This window comes from Danio aesculapii, chromosome 3 (genome assembly GCF_903798145.1).
Source record: "Danio aesculapii chromosome 3, fDanAes4.1, whole genome shotgun sequence".
NCBI lineage: Eukaryota > Metazoa > Chordata > Actinopteri > Cypriniformes > Danionidae > Danio > Danio aesculapii.
The window spans coordinates 26,178,906-26,205,245 of NC_079437.1; the positions used below are offsets into that span (position 1 = coordinate 26,178,906).

Genomic DNA, 26,340 nt, shown 5'->3' on the forward strand with positions numbered 1-26,340 from the left:
GTAAAGGGCTCTGGGTATATAACCCGGAAGTGATTAACGGGAAATGGCAGAAGAATATCTAGTCAAAAGCTTTACCAACATTTATAGCTACATGAATGCTAAATGTTTGCTCAGAGACGCATAACGGACTACATTCAGCGATGACGAACCAAGCGCTAACGCACGGTTACTACTGACAACCACAGCTAACGCTGATGCTAAGATTAACTTTGCTATTCTGATTCAGAGAAAAAAATGCAAAATCCGACCGTGGCCGATTTCAAATGCTTAGTAAATCAGCTAGCCTTAATAAATAAAACTTTCTATTCACCAACACGTGCACTGTCAACGAGTTTTGGGAAAGCGTGGTTTTAGCGCTTGCCATAAAACGAGCGTATCAAACTCCAAACGAAGCCCGCGAATACCGTGGGCATTGTCCTGCCAAAACAATCTAAAAAAACAACCCACCTGGCGAATCTCTAATTTAAACAGAATGACGAACTGGTCGTAGGTAAACAGCTTAGTGTGTATTGACACTGCGGGGATTTCCTCCGGTATTGAGCTTCCTTAATAAAATAAGTCCTTCTACGAGAGGTTATGGGGTAAGCAGCAACTGCTTCATAAATGATGAGTCGTTCATCTGAGTCGAATCTTTTCAATGAATTGGTGTAATCGGTTCTTGCAGGAATGGTTCGAGCGGCTTGACGAGTCAACAGTTCACAGTTCTATTTTACATGTTTAGTTCGTGATTGACTGATATTAGTCTATTGATCCAGTAGTAGGGAATGTTTGATAATGTAATTGATTATTTATCCGGTGGAGCGAACGTAATTTTTAAAAAAAATGTAATGTATTTCTAATAATCAAGTAATGGATACAGGACGTCATTTTAATGACAAATGGGATAGGCAACTATTTATAAAGGTTAAATGGGTTTTAACATAATATATCTATGTACAATTTAGGTGTGAACACCCTGAAATGTATCCTGGCTGAGTCGGTTATCTGAACCGGTTCTTGGAAACAAACTGTTCAAATGTTCGCTGACCTTCAATCACTACCAATATATGGTCAGACTGGGAGATGATCAGCTCAGTGCTCCCACAATCTTCGTTTTTGCCATTTTTGCTTCCTGTTTGTTTATTTATGTAGTATTTCACACTATTGAGTTTAGTGTAGAGAAAACTCACTCTTTTTTAAATAAAGCTTGGCGGACATATTTTAATCAGACTTGATTGTCCTTAGTTTTGTGGTACACACACACACACACACACACACACACACACACACACGCACACACACGCACACACAATTGTGTTGGCCCACGCACTTTCCAAAAACCACATCAAGCGATGAACACATTAGCCCCTGGAGGATAAAGCGCCACCCTGCGGTTGGAGATGTTTGTGCAGACGCGTCTGTGCCACGAGAGGGGTCAGGATGCAGACCTGTGCAGTGCAATGTGAGTTGCATCCAATGCTTTTTAATGTGCTCACCTAAACCCCACCCCTCACAGTGACATCACTAGCTCCATTTAGTGCATTGTGTCTGACATTGCATCACTGAGATATGCAGTCTCAGCTTGCATCATCTAGGCTGCATCCAGATACTATTGGGTTGGGTACCACAGGGGTAAATTACGCATACATTGTACAGTGCAGGTATATAATGAAACGTTTCCCTTAAAATGCCAAATTTACCGCATCTGTAATTGAGATATAAAATGTTATAGCCCAGGTGCACCCTAGGGTCCTTCAGGCATTAGCGTTTCCACACATCCTTTTCAGTGGGGTTCTGCAAATTATTATGCTGCTATGCCACTGTGCAGCAAAGTATAATATTTCTTTTTAATGGTTGTGTGTTGTTGGACACCCTACAGAAGGGTATATTATGCTAATGGTACAAGCAGAACTATACTATATGCTGAGGCGGGCTGCTGTTTAGCAGTGATGCCTATAGAAGAACCATTTTCTTTGGTCTCAGAAACAAGATAATTAGAATCATCTAAAAAAGTTTAGCATAGTGTTTAAATCAAGAATCTTTTGTACAATGGAAAGGGTCTTTGTAGGTTTTCAACAAAACATATTTTACTTTTGATTTCCCTCAGTATTGAATGTTTGGTTGCACTCTGGAATTTAGACTATATATAATAGTGATTTCTTTGGTAAAAATATTACTGTCTTTTGAGATTTGAGTGTTTTGTATTTGTTTATGCAAGTTTAGAGAGCGTCCTGTGCATTTCTCCAACAAGCTTCATCTGAGCTTTGTTACCTAATCTTTGGTTGCACAGTCTTGATTTAACTGTTCACATTTTCTTTGTTTTGCAGGGGCATTCACTTTGCATTACTTCTCAAACAGACATGATACCGCTTCCCTGCATTCACGCTTGACTTTATACCCAGTGCCACAGTAGATATAGTATTAAGCTGAAATACAAAAACCCCCAGGGAAAACTGAGAGCTGCAATTTGAGCCTAAGCAATAACTCGATTTTTTTATTTTCTTTCTTAATTTTTTATTTCTTTTAAAGTCTTTTTTAAAACTCAATTCAAGTAAGAGTGGTGACAGTGTCCAAAAAGAAAAAGACAAATTTATTGGCTGCAGAACACATCAAAATAAGAGAAAAAGAAGTTCTGGTTTGTGTTGTTTCTGGCTTTATTGTGCTTTGACATGCTGAATAAATTGCAGAATTATATATAATAAATAAATGGCTAAAATTGCTAATGTGTAAAAAACTGCATAATCAGAGCTTTGAGGACAAGATGAACTTGTTTTCTTTCTAGATGTAATGGCGTCAGTCATGCTCTGCACCTTTTAGAGCAGTCCGTTAATGAGCATCATGTTCACTTCAATTGCAGAAAATGAGAAAATGGCCATTTGCTTCTGTCCAAATAGGGAGTTAGGGGCTGGGAAGTGCTTAGACTCTAACAATTATCCATGATTTTGAGTTCTTCCTACAAAATCTGGACACTGCAGAATATGCTTTCCTGTGAGTCATGCCTGTGTTTTGAATGCAGTTTGAATATACTGTAGTGCAAGTCATATTTGCTGAAATGACTCATAGAGAGTTTTGAAAATAGGGAGGAAACATCATCATATTGTGCTGTTTGATTGCATTTCCTGAGGTGAGCTTGTTAGGGGATAAAACAATCAAGAATTATAACCTATCATTAGTAATGAACAATAGTCTCGATTAATCACAGCTTTCACTGCCAAGGACCACCCAAGAGGCTGTTGGACTGACATGTAAAGCAACCGTGCACAGATTGTTTTGTTTGGCAACACATTTAGGGGCATGAAAATGTAAAGCTGATCTACAATAGACTTTGTGTAGCAGAGGCCAGCTAGTGAAGTGCTCTGCAGGTAAACCTCACTCCTCAGAAAGGTGCTCTAGCGACAGATGCTAGAGGCCATGGTCTTTAGCCTCCTTGCTAGAGCAACTGACTCCCATGTGGAAGGTTGCCAGTTCGATCCCAGCTCGGAGCGGGTCGGGTGGTGTAGGACTGGCGGGGTTACAATTGTGCTGTGACCCAGATGGGAATGAGATTTATGGGGGTGAGTGTAGCAGAGGCCAGTAAGTGAAGCGGTGTGCAGGTAATCCTCACTCCTCTGACCTCTAAAAGGTGCTCTAGCAACAGACACTAGAGGCCATGGTCTTTAGCCTTGTTAAAGCTACTGACTCCCATGCGTAAGGTCTTCGGTTTGATCCCACCTCAGAGCGGGTTGTGTGGTGTAGGACGGGCAGGGTTACATATGCAGTACAGTAAACAATTTAATAAAGAATGGAATGCTTAATAAAATGTTGAGGTTTCGTTTGTGATACTTACATTTTGGAAGACTTGATGTAAATTGAAACATTGAGGCATTATGAAATTAAACAATTGGTTTGTGCAAGAAAATTAACATTACCACATTTTAGATCTTTAATTAAAACAATCTTTTCAGTAATACAGTACATTCATGATGCCCATTAAAAGAAATAAATAAATTGGATTATTGCTGCAGTCACACTAGAGTTTGTGCGTGCAAAATTCTGTTGTACAGCGCTGCAAACAGGGGCGGGATTAAACAAGATGATTAGACATAAAAAAAAGGAGCGATTGCTTCATGTTTTAAATTTCTGTCCAGAGAGGTCATGTTTTGATCTTCGATTGGTCTCACGCAATCATGTGATGCGATTTCACAGGTCAGAGTTCACCAAGCTTTAACTTTCCAATGCAGCGAACTACGAAACTTGTTGCATAAGCTTGGGTTTCCGGTCTGACGCATTCGTGTGCGTATGAACGGTAGTCTATGGGGAGAAAAGTGCAATGTGACCGCAGCTTTAACTAAGCAACTAGATAGGAGCTTCCAATTGGATAATTACTGCATTGATGAATGTGTTTCAGCTGATAACAAATTATTTATATCCCTGATGCAGAGTATCTTCTCATTCATTAAAGTGGTTCTCAATTCCAGTCTTTGTGGACTTAAGCTACGGTCACACCGGGCTTTGTGTGTGCGAAATTGTGTCATGTGGCACTGCGAAAATGGGCGGAATTAAACAAGATGATTAGACATTTAAAAAAGCCAGTGATTGCTCCATGTTTTAAATTTCTGTCCAGGGAGGTCATGTTTTGATCCTCGATTGATCTCACGCAGTCAAGTGATGCAAATTCGCAGGTCAGAGTTCATCAAGCTTGAACTTTGCACCGCAGCGAACTGGGAAACTTAACGCCTGACCCTGCGTTTCCAGTCTGACGCTTTTGCGTGCGTATGAATGAATGGAAGTCTATGGGAGTAAAACCCCAGTGTGACCGCAGCTTTATTTGCATCCCCTCCTTCACATTTTATATGTTTTCCTAACTTAACACACCTGATTCAAATCATCAGCTCGTTAACATGGAGATTCATGAACTGATGCTTGTGTGTCAAATGACAGAGACTTACAAAATGTGGTGGGCAGGTGGTGCAGACGACCAGAATGTCTTGCATTAAACCATGTTAGAAGACACATCTTGTGGTCGTGGAAAGATAAGTTTATCTGTTTCATAAATATAAAATTATTGGCATGTAACGAGCAAAGAATCGTCTAAAGAGATTACTGAAACTACTAAAGTTGGGTTAAGAACTGGAAGCATAGTGGAGAACTATGCTATTAAAAACTGAAAGCATCCCAGCAGGCAAACAACATCAAAAGATGTTAATATTAGGTTGGATTTAGGTTGTGACGTCAGGTGACCAAAATTCAATGTCTTGCCAGCATCTAAGGACAACAATATTTTGACGTCCAATAACGAAGTGAAATTACGTTTATAATTGGCTGATTTTAGATTGTGCTAGAAAGAGACTAAAATCCAACGCTGAGCCAACATCTTAAACCAACATCATATTAACATGAAATACTGACATTTATTTATCAGGTATGGCAACCAAAATCCAACGTCTGATAGACATCATAGTAGTAACGTCCACAACGTCAAGCTGTAACATCATTAGATGTTGATATTTGGTTGATTTTTAGGTTGGATGTTGGACATTGGCGTCAGCCTGATGTCGGGTTCTGATGTCAACCTGATTTTCATTTACAAACAAAATGCAATGTCCCCACAATGTTGGGCTGCAATGTCAATCTGACATCATGTTGCTGTCCTGTGCCTGCTGGGATCATCTTTGAGAAAGAAATGTGGTTGGAAAAAAATCTTGCATGATTCAAATCTGCGACCACTTAAAAATCCAGTGAAATCAAATCATAAAAATAATAGATTTTAAGGCCATGTTTAGAGAAAGAAAGAACATTTTTACTCATGAATCAACCACCTCAGAGTCCAGATCTTAACCAATCTTTGGGATTTGCTGGAGCAAACATTTTGTAGCAGTCCGATTTTATCAACAATGCAAGATCTTGGCAGAAGATTTATACAACTCTGGATGGAATATTCATATTTCATTGCCATTGTGTGCCATAATTAAATCCAGTCCTATTCAATGAAATTTTAGAGTGTGTGACTTTTTTTTGGCAGGCAGAGTATGTTCTTATTACTCTCAGAGTACTGACAGCTTTTTGCAGTCTTTATTGTTCTACAGAACAAAAACCTGTATCATCAGCTTGAGTGTAAGAAAACAACAGTTTTCCATTTCAGTGAACTTGTTCCTTCAATTGTAAAACACAAAACAATTTAAAGGTACAGTGTTTTCTTCTAAAATGGTGTTGAATGTTATTCATTATTTGTATTCTGTTATATAGTCTACATTAGGTATTTTTAATCTCATGTTTTATGTTGTCTATTCAACATAGGCTATTGACATATTAACATCATATTACCTAATTATATTCAACGTTATAATCCATAAATATGGACTACCTGAAACATGGTCACTGCATTTTACAAGATTTGTTCGTGATTTACGCAGAAATAAAAACGTGAGAGAAAAATGCAGAAGCTAAACCACTCTGATCGGTTAGCCATTATAATATATGAACGTGCACAAATAAAAGGCTCAACGTTTCCTCGTCTCACAGAAAAGTGCTTGTGAACGAATGCAGAAAAAACGCATCGAATCGAGCATAATGAACGTTCAGATGAGAATAATGTGAGGTGTGTGAGTGAGAGCAGCATCTGCGCTGTTCGAGCCCCGCTCACTGTACATGGCAATGACGAGCTCAGTGGTTTCCGCAGTGAAGTTTGGCTCTGGAATTTCAAACGCTCATACGTCACCGAGAGGCAATCCTCGCCGAAATCATTCAGATCACTGAAAAAAAGCAGAAGAACCACGCCGCGACGGGTTAAAGCTCCACAACCGAGGTAATAGGCTATAACAACCCGCATTAAAGTCTTAAAGAGTTTTTAAAAAATTTGTTTGTTGTAACTTTTACAATTTGTGTGAAGCCTAAGTTACGACAAGTGACGGTTGGAAGGGTGTTTAAACGCTCGGAGGTTTGAAACCGTTGACCAGCGCTCAAGATTTGACAACAGAGAAATGTTTTCTTCTTAAGGGTGCCTTGCTCTAAAACAGGGTGTAATTCTCATTTTCACCTTAAGGATGTGTTACTGACGGCATCCCTCAGTTCCAGAGAGGCTGTGGGGAAAGAGGACTGTGAGACTGTCCTGTGGTCCTGCTTGCAGATTCAGTCCCATTTTCTTGCGGATTCAGTTTCCAACCGTTCGAGTCTCGCGGTTCTTCTCATCGAGGAAGAGTCATGGATAATTCATAAACATGCAAACCACTGGATTAATTTGATTCGCATGGTTCTGTGGTTGAACTTCCAGGATTCGTCGGTGGGAATAATTATCCATATTTTCAACCTGGCTGGTGAGAGGAGGACTGTTGCAATGTCATCCCATTCAACATCTCTGGAGCTTTGTGGAAGAGGGATGCTGTGAGTATCATTGTTTCTCTCTTTTGTTAAATTTTGCCTCGTCCATTGCGGTTTATTCTCTAAAGGACACTGGAGAACGAGCAGAAACGTTTTAAAATCCAGTCCCGCCATCCAGCTACACTGAAATTAATTTGATGCAGGAAAACGCGGCTTTCCTGCATCACTGGGGATGCGCGATCCTAAAAATAGGGATGAAAGGGGAAAAAAGAGGGATTTGTTAGTTTATAATGGTAGGATGTGGGATTTTTAGACAGTAAGAATGTTTTGTCGAGTTATGTTCAAGAACACGCTGTTGTTTTACCTGAAAGAAAACTCGTGTCATGATCATGTGAGCAACATCTGAGGATTTTCCCTCAGGAGTGCGCTTCGCTTTTGCTGGATAAAACGAGATGTTTTCCTGATGATCGAGGCAAAATATTAAACAAACAGCAGAAAAAAAGATGATTGTGGGATTCAAAGGGGTTTTACGGGATAATAACACTTGTCCATGCTTCCTTCTGATATGTAACAGATGAATGCGGATTTTGGTCGAGTTGTTGCTCCAACTTCGAATAGGCTTGCATACTTTTCTGGTTAAACCGCAATGATTCTCTTTTCATTGAAAACGGGGATTGTTAATTCATCTTCCTTTTTGTCAGAATAATGGATGCTATTAGCCTTATAAGATGTTTCTGTTGTACATTTCTGACGCGTTAATTTCCTAATATAATGCTGTCCTATAGCGTACTGTGGTTCCAGCTGAGAACGCAAAACGAGACTCGTCAATAGGGGGCGCGCTTGCATAATGGTCGTTTTGAGCAAATTAATGAGGTATCAGAAGGAATATTCATCTAGATATATTCCCATGTTAAGATCTCTGTCACGTTGTTAGAACACTGATATCGCATTTGCCAAAAATAACAAATCAGGCTAATTTTATTCAGTAAACCCTTAATTATTGTTTATTAATCTCCACATCTCTCTTTCTCCCTCTCTAATTAATTACATTTATATAAAATATAAATAAATGCAGTATGCAATTGTCAAAAGACCTGGCCTCTGGCTAAAGTCTCTCAGCTCCGCATTCATTAGTTTTGACACATGGTTTATGAATATACTCATTTGATGATTAATTTAATTTTCCATATGTTCAGAGCTTGAACATTTTTGCGGCAATTGCAATACTGTTACAGTATCTGTGTTTGACAAATTGCACCCTGTCTTATGACTTACTGCAAGACATAAAACAATGATAGTCTGTTTATATTTAAACATTTTATTTATATACTATAGTCTGTAAAGTACCCATTTAAAATGCTAAATATTATAAAATGCTGAATATTAGCTTCTAAAAAACTAGGGTTTAAATCACAGAGACAACCCCCCCCCCACACCCCACAAACCAATGCCTTAACATTTGCATTGAAACAAATCAACCATTCGTTACTTCCCCTGCTGAATGATTATAAGCAGAATATGTGATAAATCCAGCTTGCTCATTCATTTGTCTTTCATAACAGCGATATGATGCATTATTCTTCCTGAGAACAGCCTCTGCACCATATGTTGTTCTCTGCAGTTTTATGCCTTGCTTTTCAATGCATCTGTTTGCGTATACATGCTGGCCACAGTATAGCGTCGGGCCTGTGAGCTTCCTCCGCTCAGTCACTCCAAGAGTCTTCATGTGATGATGTCAGCTCCACTCTCTTCTGCCCTGCTTGCTGCTCAGATCCAGTGTCACATGTAATATTCATCATTTGCTCATTGTAGTTATTCATTGCTTAAATTCCAAAATGAGATTTAAAAAAAATTGTGCTTCTTACTATTGTTGTGCAACTCCACTGGATGCTGTTGAAAACGTATGAAGGTATTAAATCAATGTATTTGCTAACGCACTAAGGAGCTTTAAGCAATGTTGCATAAGCTTTAGATGTCTGAAGTCATTTCTTGTCTCCTCTTTGAGAAGAACCTATAAATGTATTATATCTGTGAATTATCTATATTTTATATGATTATAAATGCATTATATCTCAAACGGCCTCTGTTGTGTGTGTGCATTTCTTTCGCAGGGAATGAAGTCGAGCACTATGGGGTTTTCCAGGTTGGTTCTTCTGACTCTTCCAGCTCTCCTTACCCTCATCAGCATCTCACATGCGGCAGAGAAAGTGCCCATACTGAACATTGCTGTGATCCTGGGTCAAACTCGCTACATCTCTGACAGAGATATACGGGCTCTGTGGAGCAAAGATGATCCCATTGATGTCAATGTGGTGACCCTGTTGGTGAATGAAACAGACCCCAAAAGCATCATTACCCATGTGTGTGACCTCATGTCCGGGACTAAAATCCACGGGGTGGTGTTTGGGGACGGCACAGATCAGGAAGCCATCGCCCAGATTTTGGATTTTATTTCCTCTCAGACTTTGATACCCATCCTGGGGATCCATGGTGGCTCATCCATGATCATGGCGGATAAGGTCAGTAATATGCCAAGCATCAGCTCAACTGCTCGAAAAGATGAGCGGGAAAATATTATTTACAAAATGAGTTCAGCTGGTAAAAATGTGCGCCCTTAATGTGGTTTGGTAATGACAATGATGTAAAATAATGTTATTAGTGCAACATGCAATAGTGCCTTAACTGTTCCCGTGACAAATTACCATATGGAGTTATTTCACAACATATGCTCCGTCAAAAAAGCTGGAGTAATCACTTTACTGAACCCGATAACAAATATCTCTTTATACTGAACCATCATAATTTCAATCACAGCTGTCTTCATGCAACACTCACTTCAGCTGGAGAGCAAATTAGGAGGTGAAAATGTGCAAAATCTGCTCTGAGATCAGTTTAGGCTTCAGTTTAAGCCTGTAAACCATGAGAAGTGATAATTTGCCACTCTGTTGACTCTGTTCCATTTTCATTACGACCACTAACTGCACATCTGAATTGCCCCAAATCCCTTCGCTGAGATGCCCGTTGCAGACTTGCATTGAGTTTATATAATAATCCTGTTTCTCTTGAGCACTCGCTGCTGCATTTAAATGTGTTTACTCACTTTTCATCTCGGGATGTCGCTGTATCAAATGAAGCAACGTTTTGAAAGCTTATTCTCAGGAGATTTTCCTCAGCACTACATTAAGCCATTCTAAAGCACTCCGTGTTGATCCTCAAGGAGATAAATGTCGGCACTGTTTTAACTCACAGGAACCTTTGTGTCTTCTTTTGTTGAATAATACATCATGTGCATAAATTTTAAACTGTAAATCACCAAGATGTGAGCAAATACTACCAGTGACATGTTGTCGTGAACTCTGAATGGTTTAGATGCGTTTGCGTCATGGCAACATGTTGAAAAATCCCTATATGCTCTTCAAATGGGCTTAATTATTTATAATGTTGATTGCAATTTAAATAGCCTATAAAGGTTTGTTTACACCAAAAACAAAAGCTACTACTATATTAGCATTCATAGTTTCATACCAACATTACCAACATGCTATACATTTTCTTTATTATACAGGTTTGCTTCAGTTAGTAATTTATATCTCTATTGTTTGTCATTGTCTTTGTAGTGTGTTGTCCTAAATGATTTATATTAGTGTTATGTCAAAAAAGGAGTCATGTGACTTGATTCCCAGAGCCATTACTGGTTAGAGGAGTCTGGTTATGGTAAATCAAAGGTAGCTCATGGCTTTTTCATTCATCAGGAGACAGGAAAGCATACACATGGTAATTAATGTTGGGCTGCTGAGCAGGTCTTACTTCATTTAGTGCCCATCCAGCAGGATTTGAGCCCAATAAACACAGGGATCATTGGCATGTGTCAGGGGATGCTTTGTTTTAAATCTAAATTGCTGCCTCCTACTGAATGCAGCCAATGCAGAGGCACGCTTACGGCTAGTTACGGCCAAAGATCAACCGACTGTCTTATTGATGTTTTTAGGTTGCCTTCCCATATATCTTCATCCCAAAGCAATTGATTTAAGACACATGATTGTCATTTAATATACGCAGATACCAAGAGAGGCAACATGCAATGGAGATGGCCATTTAGGCAATTTCTCTCTTCCATCACTGACAGAGAAATGCATGATCTGCATTGCTGGTGTGGATAAATAAATTTGTATTCTTATCCATTTATATTCTCCCAGGAGATTCAGTATGTGGCTCAAACTAGAGCCTTTGCTATCTTTAGCTTTATTTTAAAGATCCTTTCCGATGTTCCGCCACTCTGAGGTAGTCGGAAATGCATGTGACCACATTGCATATGTAGTGTAAACAGTAATCTGACATGATTTGTCCTCACCTGTCAATCAACAGCTGCACTAAAAAGGTTTTAAAACTGGGCTTTTACAGAACTACTTCAGTATGCCTGATATCAACAATGCAGGTGTTTGTGCTGTGAGAATGACTATCTGGGAAACCACAATCTCAGAATGTTCTTCTCATGATCACATTTAAGAGAAATGTGTTGGTGAGTCTTTCATTTTATAGCAGTAGGCTCCATTACTCTATGGTGACCTCTATTAAGGCATGCAGAGCGTTGTTCATGAACTTGGCGATTCAGATGAGATACGCCAGTAGCTTTTAAGTGCTCATTTTAAGGACTTTAGCTTGGAGGAGAATGAAATGCATGCAAAGGGACACCGTGATATAGGTTGATCCTGAAGTATAATTAGTAGTTTTACTTCAATCCCATTTCTCCTTACCTTGAGAAAGCTGGTTTATTTTAGCCAGCACTCATGTTTAACTCTCTAGACAAACTACTTTTTGTAAGCTGACACAAAATACAGAGTAATTAAACCTTTTAACAGCATTGGCTCTTTGTTTTAAGGTAAATGTTTGCATAGGAGTGGAGACATCCTGGCCCTGTTTTATATATACACAAGATAAACATTCTGTTCAATTAGACATTAGCTTTATTAAAAAAAAGAGATAACGAGCAAAAACATTTGTATATCAGTAATATATTATAACTATAATAATATGAATATAAAATATATTATATAAATAATAAATATAAAAATATATTTAACTACCATTTAAATATTGGGGTCAAGGAAAAATCAAGTTTTTAAATAATTCTTTTATATTTGCAGAGACTGCATTTATTTGACCAAAAATACAGCACAAAACAATAATCGTTACATTAGATTTGTACTTTTTTAACAATTATAATTAGAATTTTTATTATTATTTATTATATTTATAATATTTAGTTTTATTAACAATTTTTCACAATGTTCTCATAAGTAATGGATTATCCACAACTAGCTGCATGACCATTCAACTATTTTAATAGACAGTTTAAAGCTAAAAACCCCTGCAACACAGCAGTATGCAGTCAAATGGTTAAATGCACAGCTAACCATGGATTATACTGCTTATACCATGGTCATTTTCCAGAATTGATGTTAAAGCTCTTAATGATATTTTACAGTGCAATGCTAGACCGGAAGTTTTGGTTAGTTAGGTCTAGCATTCTGTCCACTTCAAATCAGACAAAGAGATGAAGTTGTGTTGTAAGATCACATTCAGTTAAATGAATTAATGAATTATATCATTATTTGAATATATTATTTCGGAGATTGTTTATTTACTTCAATGATCTATTCGCTCAAATTTACGGTGACGCAGCATTTCAGCATCAAAGTTATTTTATGAATTGAAAGTCACAGGGCAGCACTGGCAGGGACCTGTGCTTCTGAATTTTTTTCTCTGTATGCGATGTGCAATCTTCAAACTGTACTTTAGTGATATGTGTGTGAGAAATTAAAACAGTGCATTATTAGAGAATGTAGACAAACTTACCAGAACTACATGTGCAGCATTAAATGGTTTGAATAACTTTTTGGCCAATTTAATTCATCCTTGCTAAATAAAAGTATTCATTCCTTTGTTCTTACTAGTCTTAAATATTTAAACGATTGTGTAATTATAATTCTTTTTGATATTTTGTTTATATGAAATATACAAGTACAGATAAGAACATACAACTGCATTTTAATGGCTGGGCAAATGGAACAGATTGGGTAGTTATGGCATCAACAAGCATATGGTGACCCTATGGCATCCCTTTGATAGTAACCATGTAAACTTTTTACATGTTACTGCTCTTATAATGCTTCTGGATTGGATACCATGAATCATACTTCAATCATTAAGCACTTTATGTTATTTCTATAAAAATTCATTAACGAAGACATGCTGTGAACAAGAACAGCACTTGTGTTTACAGTTCACTAATAAGGGAGCGTTTATGAACATGCGAATTATGAAATGTAATTAACTTGCTGCCATCTTACAACTAATAACCTGCTGTTGATGTAGATGAGGGAACAACCACAGGGTGGGGATTTTAAATGAAATTATTAATTAACTACAAATGGGCCAATGTGATGTCACAGCTTTTTCCAGCTCCGGCTCATTGAAATATGTGCCTCAGCCTACATTTTTGCAAAATGTAAAATAGGTTGCTCTGGGTAAGGTTTGTTGTACATTTTTGATGCTAAATCCACTAGAGGACGCTGTCAGCATGTTTTAAGAATCCAAAATGTTATTTACTTGTAAGGTTCAAATACATATTTGTCTTGTACACGTTTATGAGAAAGCGTATGTCTTACAGATCATTCAGCGAACCACTGATCCCAACCCTTCCCTAAACCCAACCAATAGTGTTTTCCAAAAGCAAACATAAAAGAAAAGTGTACTGCGACTAGGCGCGGGCCGGTATAAGATTCTGACGGTATAATAACCTTGGATAAAAATATCACGGTATTGTGATTACTGCTGTAAAATAATTTTGCTGTAAAATTTTTTTTAATGTCTGGGTAAAAAACTAAATAAAAATTTCCCCCTTTGAACATAATAATTTTATTTTGAGAGACATTTATAATATTTTGAAACAGTAAATATGTCAAGCTAAATAATTCAAATGAATCATTGACTTCTGCTCTCGTCATTAGTTTCAAAAACACAGATTTATTTACAATTTAAAACAGCATTTTTGTATCTCTTTTCTACTGGTGTCTTAAAAAACGTAAAAAACATAAAAAATTCTTACACATACCTTAGGAATAGTATAGCAGAACATTTTGACGGTTTTAAAACCTTAACTTTTCCAAACCGCGGTATACCTTGAAAACGGTTATTGTCCCATGCCTAACTGTGACCACATAGTTTTACCAAAGACTATAGAATACACAAGACATGTCACTCGTATTGAATATGAAAAAACAGTGTAACGGTCAATATGGCGAATAAAGCCCTGCCTACAAGTACAGGAACCAATCATCGATCGATATAGACGTTTCTCTGGGCAGAAGCTTGGATCAGACGTGTGCTTTTACGATAGTTTGGTAGTCAACAAACACACACATTGTTTTCCCACAATATTATCAGTCTCTCTAAAAAGATGCCTTTGTGTATCATGTTTGTGTTTAGCACTATCCTCTCTATTTGTGATTTCAGCGAGTGCTAATCTAGACTCATGCACACAATTTGCAGGTGTCCAGTGAAACGCCCAAGTTGGCTTTCCTGTACAAAATAATTGTACTATTGTAAAGCAATACAGCAGAGATTTTAAATATCTTCTGAAATGCTAATATCCTGGTCCTCTGAGCTTCATCAAATATTATTTGCAGTTGTATTATCACACACCTAACATTGAGGGACATGCATATCTGCTCCCTTCTGCAGTACCACAGATGGGACACCTCTAAATGTGCTCGAAACCTCACACAGATGCTGAATGTCCAGCACACTGTCGCTGGCTGTTACCTCTGAGGACTTAAACATGGCTGCCTGTTATCATTCTTCAGCAGGATCCCAGAGCTGGTGGATTGCACATGGGGTGCAGAACTCATCAGATCACAGCTCATGTCTGCGGGATAAGCGTTACGAAATTCCTTTCATTATAGCGGTGCTTTCTTGTGTTCCTGGCTCCCGTGGACAGGACAGCACGGAAAATAATTTAATTGGATAACTGCTATTTTCAAGGCAATGAGGCTTTGCGCAGCGGTGCGTGAGAGTAATGATGAAGAAAAACACTTTTTTTTCCAGCAGGAAAATGGAAATGTAACTTTTTATAATCAGAAAAAGAATTCATATAAAAATTGAATGGAGAATTTAGTTAGGGGTGTTCGGTTCTGGGTTTTTTGGAGTCGACTCCGATTCTCAACTCCTAATTTTGACCTAAATGACCCAAATCTGCGGTTGTTCGTTCATTCCTTTATTTATTTTCTTTTCAGCTTAGATTCGTTATTCATCAGGAGTTGCCACAGCGGAATGAACCACCAAATTATCCAACATATGTTTTACACAGCGAATGCGCTTACAGCTGCAACCCATCACTGGGAAACATTCATACACTAATAAATTCACACACCTACATTTCAGCCAATTTAGCTTATTCAATTCAGCACATGTCTTTGGACTGTGGGGGAAACCAGAGTATCCGGAAAAAATCCACGCGAACACGGGGAGAACATGCAAACTCCACACAGAAATGCCAACTGACCCAGCTGATGCTCAAACCTCAACCTCAACCTGAGGCTCAACCTTCTTGCTGTATGGGCGATTGTGCTACCCTCTGCGCCACCGTGATGCTATGGTTGTTGTTCATTTCCTTAGTTTTTTAACGGCAACAGATGCTCCAATCAATCAATAAACAAAATAGCTAAATATTCAATTTGGTGTAATGACCAGTTAAATATTAAACCCCTACACAAAACTTAAATAATTCATATATTAACAAATCTAAAATAAAAAATAAAAGCACCGTGACAGACTGTGCCTAAAAACACATCATATTGCTCTCTCTCGTAAATGTGATTTTTTTAAAGTGTACTTTTCAATAGCCTATAACTGTAATTTAAAATATCACTTTTTGTTTTGTGCAATTTGTTCATTGATTCGATAAGGTTATGTTAATAGCCTCATATGCCGGAAGGAAAGGTGTGAGTCAGACCTGTTTTTGAACATAACCTTGGCTATATTTTTATTTAAAATTCCTCTTTTTGAAACAAATTTCAATTGGTATAATTTTTGTAGGCCAAAACAAAACCACGACCAGATGTATTGTCAGATTTTGTGTCTATAAATAAATCTTGGCTACTTTTGTCATTATGATAGGTGTTTTATTTATTTATTAATTTGTGAAATTGGCATGGGGTAAATAAAAACTTGAGCATATAGCAGCAGCCAATAACATAACATCGTAATTTTACCTGCAGTATAATGTAAGACATCGATACGCACATAGTATCCGACCCGCTCCATCTGAGTCAATTCTGGTACTAGGTCCCTTGAGAGTTGAGGAATTGACTCTTTTGGAGTCGACTCCCCATCCTTAGTTATACCTGATCTTGGAAGGATTTTGTGGTAAGAGCTCAAAGTGGCATCACATTGAATCTCATAAAGGCAAAAGTTAATAGTAATAAAAGTTTATCATAATGGAACACAAACATTTCCTTTAAAGTAATGCAGAACTAAATAAATTGTAATTGTAATTCATGAGTTTTTAATGTAACATAATTGAGAAATCTTTTTAAGTCTCCTAAGCTCCCAGCAAACATTTTTTTGTTTTTAAAAAATGTGTAAAAGATGTCTAATAGACGTCTAAAAAAAGTCATCTTTGCTAAAACAAGGCTAAATTTGGGCTGTCAGTGAAATTCTAATAGACATCTAAGAATAGGCCAAAGAAATTAAATAAACGGAAATGAATGACTACACATAAAGTCTGTCTAATCTGTGTATTTGACATCTAGTTTTGGGCTATTGGATGTCTATTAGAAGTTTTTAGCCTTGTTTTAGCCAAGCTGTCTACGTTTAGATGTCTATTAGATGTTTATTAAACACAAAACGGTTTGCTGGGCTATGAACAACCTATGGGCAACAACATTTTCATTTGATTTAGTGCTAACTGATATCACATTTACTCCAAAAATGCTGTATAGTGGAGTATTTTTCCCTCAAAACACATTTTCTGTTCTATGTGCTTATTTTGTTCAGTCCGTTAGTTCACACCATGTGACTGTTAGTTTATGGTCTGTTTATGATGTATATAAGGTTGGTGTTTAGAATATACTAGGAAGAGTGGATTACCAGCCTATTAAAAATTCAGCATTTAATCCTGCCTTTTCCATTTAAAGTAATTGTAAAGCTAATGTTTTATGCTCGCATGGCTCAGCCTGGCAATAATTTGAGTCCAAGTGGGGTTTTTGTTGCAAATTAAAGCATGTGAAATCTGCCAGGAAGCACTTGACTGAATTGAATCGAACGGAAAAACAATCAGCTACAGTTTCATAGATTAATGCCACATTTTCATTTATTCCCTCCTGGAGGCACATAAACAGTTATTATTTGGAACGATTTTGAACACAGGCTTCAATTAATTTTACTAATATAATATTTCAGAAATGGAGACGTATTCTCTGGGAAATAACATGCTGCAAATGTTACTTAAAGGTGTGTTTTTTTGGTTTTATTATGCAGAGACAGCTGTTAGTAAGAGGTTTATTGGTTGATGCAGCAACAGTGGCTCAACCAGTGGCATGAAATTTGGAAGATTATCTATTTTCCAACATGTTATTTAAAGGATTTGTTTTATTCAGATAGAAATCACTCATATTTTGTTTAAGAATATATTAATTTGTGTTTTGATGATGATGAACAAAAGATATTTGGGTTTTGATCAACAGTGTGAGTAAATGACCGGATTTTCATTTAGTAAAATAATCTTTTAAATCTAAGGATAATCATAGAAGGGGTTAAATAGTTATGTGGTTAAATTTGAGCTGTCATTGTGGTCTGTGATTCAGCAAAGTCTATAAATCTATACAAGGTAAACAGGAGTGAGCTAGTTTACCGCAGTCCTTGATTCCCAAGCAGCTGTAAGTCACAATCTGAGCTGGAAATGTGCCATTGACCCCTGGAAACACTGCAGTTCAGACTCGCTGATGTCACTATTAATGAAGGATGCTATAAAGACAAGGTAGTTTGCACCAGAGCATCTATATGGTCACAGGCTAGCTGTTGTGTTGTTTCATATGTTAAATGCTGCAAATTATTTACCATCAATTATGAACTAAATGAAGCCTCTGACATTTATTAGACAACAAAGGTCTAGCTTTGAGATTGACCCCACAGCTATATGCTCTCTTATGTAAGGGCAAATCCATTGGAGGGTGTAATCACACATTGGGCTACTTGCTAACAGCGGACCTTAACAGCCAAACTGTAATCTTATGTAAGGCAGGCTGAAAGTACAGGGCGAGCTTGAAAATGACAATGAATTCAGTGCGTTATGGAGCTTGGCTCATTAATTAAAGACAGGTCAGTGCAGCTGTGAAGGGTGAGGCGTGAGGCAGATGTTTTTCTGGCTGCTGCAGTGTTCGTGTTTGGCCTGGTTAAATGCACGCAATGTTACTTTTTACTGCAACTGCATTACAGTCCCTTACACTCTATATATACACAATATGATGAATTTTATCCAAATATTATTTGAGTTATATTCAAAAGGAAAAAAAAAACTTATTATCATTTCAAACCCTTTTCTTTTCTCTTTTGTTAATGTCTTTCTTACCTTACAGCAAAACCACATGTGCGCAATGAGTCAAACATGTGAAACACTTCACTTTTTTAAACCACATCCCGAGGTTTTAAATAATTAATTGGTTGCTCATTTTCATGCAAACAGCATGAATCAAAACCAGAGATTTCAAGTCTGAAAAATCCTAAAGTTCCATTCAATATCATAGAAGTAGTGGCAGTGCATATTATTAATTGTGCATTGTGGTTATATATTTTTACATTTATCAAATTTTTCTTTTTCTTAATGCAAGTTTTTTCATTCCCTGATTCACTTTCAGTCTTTTAAAGCTGTTACCAGATTAGCCCAGTTTGAGAATGAATCATATAATTGTAATCAGAATGATGATTCAGTCAGATTCAAAATCGTTCATGTGAACACCTTAATCATTTTTATCTGACTGAGTTTAGATTGGAAGGTGTAGTTTAGTCCTTTTCCAATCCAATCCAATCCAACAGCAAGGAATTTGCCTCTACCTTTTCAATTATTTTCGGAAGTTTCTGGAGCAGTGTTATGTCTACACACATATTTTACAACAATGTATGATAAAGCATGTGAAACTGCAGGCTGTATATTTTTATTAGGCTGCACTTTATTTAAAAAAAATGTGCTGTAAGCCCTATAAATAAAATTGTTAAAATCAAATGAATAGTAAAGTAAAGGTAAAATATTAGAAATTAAAATAAAGATCCATCGTTTGAACTATGTAAAACATCCATACTGACACTCTAAATGGGGTGGAGTAACAACTTCTTTAAAGAAAAACCCTATGTTTTTACACGCGCACACATATTTTAAGTTTAAGTTTGGTAAAAACATGCACTCGCGTTCCATTTTAATTGAATTATATTTAAACAGCCCATATAGGGCATATTTCCTTTACAAATAGTATTGAGAATATTTGATATTCTATTCTAAAACATAAAACACAAATTCTAATCTCATATATAAATCATATAAATCACTAATTTACAGTAGGCTATTTATTAAGAAAAAAAATTTAACTTAATGAATAATAATAATAATAATTTTATTATTTAGTAGGATATTGTTTATTTATTTATTTAATTTGTTTTGCAAAGTCTACTTTTACAATTTGACACATTCATGTTCTAACCAACAGTTCCATGTCAGTACAGATACATTCCTTAATAAATAACCTACTATAAATAAAACCATTAACGTATGCTATATATATTTTTTGTTTTTTACAAGCTTTGGAGATGTAATTCCACTTTTAAATCATACTGCAGGTCACCTATAGCTTTCGTCATGAGTAGGCCCATACGCAATCTGTGCTCGCAGAATTCTGCAGATTTCCGCAGATTTTTAACACATTGATTCTGTTTATTTACTTGTGTAAATGTATGTAAATTTATATTTATTCAGTTTTTCAGTATGATCATTGACTAATATGAAAATGTTCATATGATTTATTTACAATACACTATCTTTTAGTAGATGTATTATATTTATTCCCAAATAAAGTGAACCTAATTGGATTTGCATTGTAAACATTAAATAAAAAAAAATATATATTATTTTTTATTTCATAGATTAAGGTTTTAGTTGTCATAGTCCAAAATATCACCGCATAAATCCGCAGAGTTTTAACAAAGTTCTCTGCAGAAATAGCAAAAAATGTCCGCATATTCTGTTTGGCCCAAGTCATGAGCCACAGCTGTGTTCAAAATGGCATAAATGTTTTCAAAGTGCACTGCAAAGGGAACGCAATTGTCAATACGTAGATTGATAAAACTGAACTGTAAAAATAGTTTGAAAGCAAATTACACCCAAGAGAGATGACTTTAATGTTTTATTTTTTAAACATTCCAAGTTTAAATGTTGGAACATTCGAAAGGAATAGGGCATAGGGTGGATAACTGCGAATAGAACGCCAGGAATGCTTCTAACTATAGCTCTAGATGTGTAGTTGCAAGTGTACAAGTTTGTGACACAGTTTGCAAATGTTCATTGGAACGATATATTTGGGAAACGGCAAATCAACGAACTATGTTTGTAACAACGGAACTTGCGACCTATAGTTGGCTAACAATGGTTTTTGGAAACGCACCTCAGACCAGATATTGAACTAGATCAGAAGGTTAAGACCAAAAAAAAAAGATTCATTCACAAATCAGACATGAATATGCTAAGGAGAGCTACTGGAGATATCAAGTTTCTCAATTGATGTCTTAACTGGCACTCAAACTATTGCATGACATCAGAAGATTTGTCAGATTTACTCATTTACTATTTAGTCTTTACGTTTTCTCATTCACTGTCGTTATGTTGAAGTGAATGTGAATGATGTTTTGCGTTTTTGAGTGAACTGAACTATTTAAAGAATTCGACAGAATTGCCATAGTGGAGTGCTAAGCAGAATATTAATAACCCATGTCCTGAAATGCCTCCAAACATGCGACACACATTCGGACTTCATCATTACTGTGTGCCAGAGATTTATATATGCATTTATATATGCTTTTGCTTAGCTTTGCATCCACCTTTTAGTGTCTCGTGCTGTATTTTAAGCAGCATCTTCACCGCACATTGTTTGGCTTTCATGTGACTGCAAAATGAATAAAGCTTTCCTCTAGACTTGCTTGTCCTCAGTAGAGGCGAGATGAGAGATGCACTGCAGTGCTCATGCAGCGAACACAATTACATCAGAATACACTCCTCCGTATTGGTACGATTCCTTGTCAGAAGCAGTGAAGTGTGTTCAAAGACAGAAAATGGAAGTAAGATGGCTTGAATTAAATATATATATAGATTGCTTTTGTGCTGCATGCATTCATTAGAAACACTTTTTTATGTTCGATGGCCCAGCAGAAGTTACAAGATTGTTAATTGCTCACAAAAGCAAAGGCGTAGTCTTGAGGAGAATCGAAAGGCGTATCCCTGGGTAGGAACAGCATTGAGTGCTATTGTTTTCCCTCTGCAGAGCTCAGGCTGTTCATGTTAAGGACGTCGCTAAGAACTTGCTTTCTAAAAGATTCACCGGATCAGAAGAACAATCAAATGTACATGGTGTACTAGACCAAGGCTATGGTGGCTTTGCTAAATTGTGTTAATGAAAGAACATTTCAAGGTGACTTTTCAGACCAAATAAGATAGCTGAGAATAATTGTGGACAGAAAGCATTTCATTCGTAAACATCACGCACAATCCTTTTCACATTGAGCTGCATTTGCTCAAGGCACTATAGAGGCTGAATTTAATTTAGAGGTTATGTAGACAGGATTATTGGAAAATGTATTACAAAGCATCTGCTGGAGGATTTTGATCAGATAATTGATTAACAGAGACTTAACATCTTAATCGATGGGAAGATATAGACCTGTTTTGTGCTCCGTGAGAGGTTCTCTGTGCTTAATTTTGAGTTGCCTGAAGTGCTTTAAGTTCATTTTTTATTTGCTGAAGAATGCCAGAAAGTCATGATCAGGCACTGTCAGTCATCTTTTTTTAAAATTAATACAAAATTTAAATTAAATGTATTAATAAACACATTTTAAAAATATTAAAAAGTACATTTAAATAAAAAAAAAAATTAAATGCATTTAAAAATTATTTTAAAAATATTTAACTTTTTTATGTTTACATTAAACCCCATTTGACTTCAGAACTGCCTTAATTCTCTGTGGCATAGATTCAGCAAGGTACTTGAAATATTCCTCAGAGCTTTTGGTCCATATTGACATGATAGCATCACACAGTTGCTGCAGATTTGTCAGCTGCACATCCATGATGCGAATCTCCCGTTCCACCACATCCCAAAGGTGCTCTATTGGAATGAGGTCTGGTGACTGTGGAGACCATTTGAATACAGTGAACTCATTGTCATGTTCAAGAACTTTTGTCATAAAGGGATGGACATGGTCAGCAACAATACTCAGGTAGGTTGTGGCGTTGACATGATGCTCAGTACTAATGGGCCCAAAGTGTGCCAGGAAAATATCCCCTATACCATTACACCACCAGCCTGAACCGTTGATACAAGGCAGGATGAATCCATGCTTTCATGTGGTTTACGCCAAATTCTGACTGTACCATCCGAATGTCACAGCAGAAATCGAGACATGCAATGATTTTCCAATCTTCTATTGTCCAATTTTGGTGAACCTGTGCGAATTGTAGCCTCAGTTTCCTGTTCTTAGCTGTCAGGAGTGGCACCCGGTGTGGTCTTCTGCTGCTGTAGCCTATCTGCCTCAAGGTTGGACATGTTGAACGTTCAGAGATGCTCTTCTGCATACCTCGGTTGTAACGAGTGGTTATTTGAGTTACGGTTGCCTTTCTATCAGCTTGAACCAGTCTGGCCATTCTCCTCTGACATCTGGCATTAACAAGACATTTGTGCCCACAGAACTGCTGCTCACTATATTTTTTCTCTTTTTCGAACCATTTGTGTAAACCCTTGAGATGGTTGAATTTTGAATAGTTCATCCCAGTTATTTGTTTGACAATAAATTATCAGCACAAACTTCCAGATTTTTACAAGTCTAAATGTAATTTATCTATGTGGTGGATATGAAAAGCTATGAAAAGCTAAAATATTAACCGAAGCTACTCATAGACTCATACCACGGTCAAATTCAGGACAGTGACCACCAATGTGCACTCTTCATTCTTTTTTCTGCCTCCTGAAGCCATGATCTTTTCTAAAATCGTCTCACGCCTTGAGAGTAAACTAGTTTTTGTTCTACTTCTTCCCATGTTTCTTCGTTCTCAATACATGGACACGCCATAAAAATAGGTCCAAAGGTAGCAAAGATAAATGACAAAACAGCTGAGTTTTTCAGGGTCAGCTTTGACAAATGAGGCAGCGGACTTTCGGAGCTCCAGAGACTTCCACAGTTAGGTCGCTAATCTCAGGAGGTGGAGGGAAATGCATTTTAGTTATGCTGGAGGCAGCAGTCGAGGTCTTGAAATAGTGCTATTTGCTGATGTAAATGTACATAGCTGTAATTCGTTGTCAGGGATGTTGGGATAAACATCAGGCTGAGGTTTAGATTTGATGAAATTCTTGTTCCTGAAACCTTGACTGCTATTTGTGCTCAACAAAAACCAAAGACTTTCAGCGCAGAGTCGTGACAGCCCTCCTTATAAAGAAAAGTGTAGAGGCGTTCTGGTTTATAAAGTGGCCTTGAAGATGTACAGAACATTGGGGGGAAAATGTCAAAGGCTTTATTTCATCGGTAAGGTGACAATGTTCGACAGTCATAGGAAACATTGGAAGGTGCTACAGTGCGACGCGTGAAAGGATTTTAAAGAAGGAGCTTGTTCACTGTAGCTGAAAAGAGTGATTATGTTGCTGATAAATAGAGGCTTCCCGCATTACTCAGTTTCTGAGGTGGAAAGATGAGCTTCACACTTGAGATTTACCTCAATGTAGGTCAAATGCATGAAAAATTGACTGTACTTACAGGATGTTCTACGTACCATGTCACGCTATGGAAAGATTCATTCAGACCAGAATGAATAAATAAATAAACAATATTATCACAGGGAAAGTAGAATAAAAAAAAAATAGCCATTATATTACTATGAAATGTAGCATTAAAATGTTGATTTAGAGATAAAAATTGCATTGACACTGTTAAATCACAAGTGTTTTAAAGTTATTGTTATTGTTTTAAATTATTTTGTTGCGGTCAACAGCAAATGGTGATGTAATGATATTTTTTTGGAAAACTGCACTGTAAAAAATTCCATAAAGTCATGACGTGTTTTTTCTTTACTTTAGCTTAGTTTAGAAAGTTAATCAGGTTTAAACTTATTTTTTTTAAGTTAGATATATTTAAACTCCGTTATGTCAGCTTAATTGTTGTAAGTTAAAATGACTTGGTTTAACTTAAACATATTTTCAGTGCATTTTTTTCAGAAAGTATTCGTATAAAGGTGCCCAATAGGGGTGTTAAAATTAATTGTTTCTTCAGTGCACCGCGATGCAGACGCGGACAATTCAGTATCGGTTCAGTAATAATCATAACCGGTTATTATGTACTGACGTCATTTATACCATATGCGCTATGTCGTAGCTTACTATAGCGAGGGAGGCGAGGGAGGCGAGCGGCCGAGCGCGAGTATTTGCAACGCTCCTACTACTTAAAAACGCAGAAACTGTGCGCAATTTCACTTCATGTGTGTTTGCTGGATCAGTCTTTCACTGACGCTTACAGCAGAAAACCCTATTTCACTGCGATTGAGGGAATGAAAGTAAACTAAATTTCTTTCTCTCTCTCTCTCACTCACTGTGGCCCATTTGACCTGCTGGCGTGACTTTTCCTCTCCTTTCGGCTGTTTTACAGCGATACTTCTGGATAAAGACATGAGCGCGTGCCTGCAGAGTTTTCTCGTGTCTATCATGGATCAGCTGTGATCGCCACTGCCGCTTATCAGTGTCACTCATCTGTGAAGAGCGCAGCGTGCAAGAGCCAATCGCAGCCCTTTTTGTTGAGCGTGTGACCAATCAAAGGGGAGTAAGAGAACTTAGTAGACAAGGATCAGAAAGCGAGCAGGATATTTATATTTGTTTATATTATTTGCTATGAATGCTTGTGTTGTTTAAAGGTACAGTTTATATATCTGACTGTTTGTACTAAATGACAAAATTGTATTACAAATAGTATATAAATATAAATATATTTATACATTTTAATACAAGAATTGCTGTGCTGTGAAGAAAATATAAAACTCTGTATGGAAAACATCGTCAATGCACCATGATGCACCGAGATATCGAATTGAACCAAATCGATGGCATGATAATCGTAACCGAACCGTGAGACCAGTGTAGGTTCACTGCTCTAGTGCCCCATAATGAAAATCTGGGTATACCAAGGCATAGAACAATAAAAGATCAGTATATGGAAGTGGACACACTGATGGCCTCAGACACCACTGTTTCCTCATTCTTATGTAAATTCACGACACAAGCCATATATGGTCAATCATGGACCTTCTGATTCTGTGGATATGTTATGGCGTAATAAATGAGCTTATAAAACAGTTTCTGGAGATTTTATTGAACTTATCGAAGCCATAAACCTACCCATGTAGATATCTTCTTTTCTTTCTTTTCGGCTCAGTCCCTTTATTAATCCCCCTTATTAATGCCCTTCCAGCGGCAACCCATCACTGGGAAACATCAAAACACACTCATTTACACACATACAATACGGTCAATTTAGCTTACCCAACACACCTATACCACATGTTTTTTGGACTTGTGGGGGAAACTGGAGCACCCAGAGGGAAACCCACGCAAACATGGGGAGAACATGCAAACTCCACACAGAAAGGCCATCCCACCCAGCCGGGGCTCGAACCAGCGACCTTCTTACTGTAAAGGTTATTGTGCTACCAACTGCGCCACCGTGCTGCCCTATGTAGATATCAGAGAACAATTTAACTTATTAAATCAATGC

The 26,340-nt window shown here is 37.2% G+C and overlaps 1 protein-coding gene across 1 annotated transcript in view; it reads left to right on the forward strand.

The window, feature by feature from the left end:
- The first annotated feature begins 6,800 nt into the window (after positions 1–6,800).
- Positions 6,801–26,340, forward strand: part of grin2aa (glutamate receptor, ionotropic, N-methyl D-aspartate 2A, a) — a 203,999-nt gene continuing 184,459 nt past the window's right edge. Inside the window, exons 1-2 of the mRNA XM_056453522.1 lie at positions 6,801–7,338; positions 9,387–9,794. Of these exons, the coding sequence (XP_056309497.1) occupies positions 9,390–9,794 (405 nt within the window). The 5' untranslated portion in view covers positions 6,801–7,338; positions 9,387–9,389. The remainder of the gene's footprint in view (positions 7,339–9,386; positions 9,795–26,340) is intronic.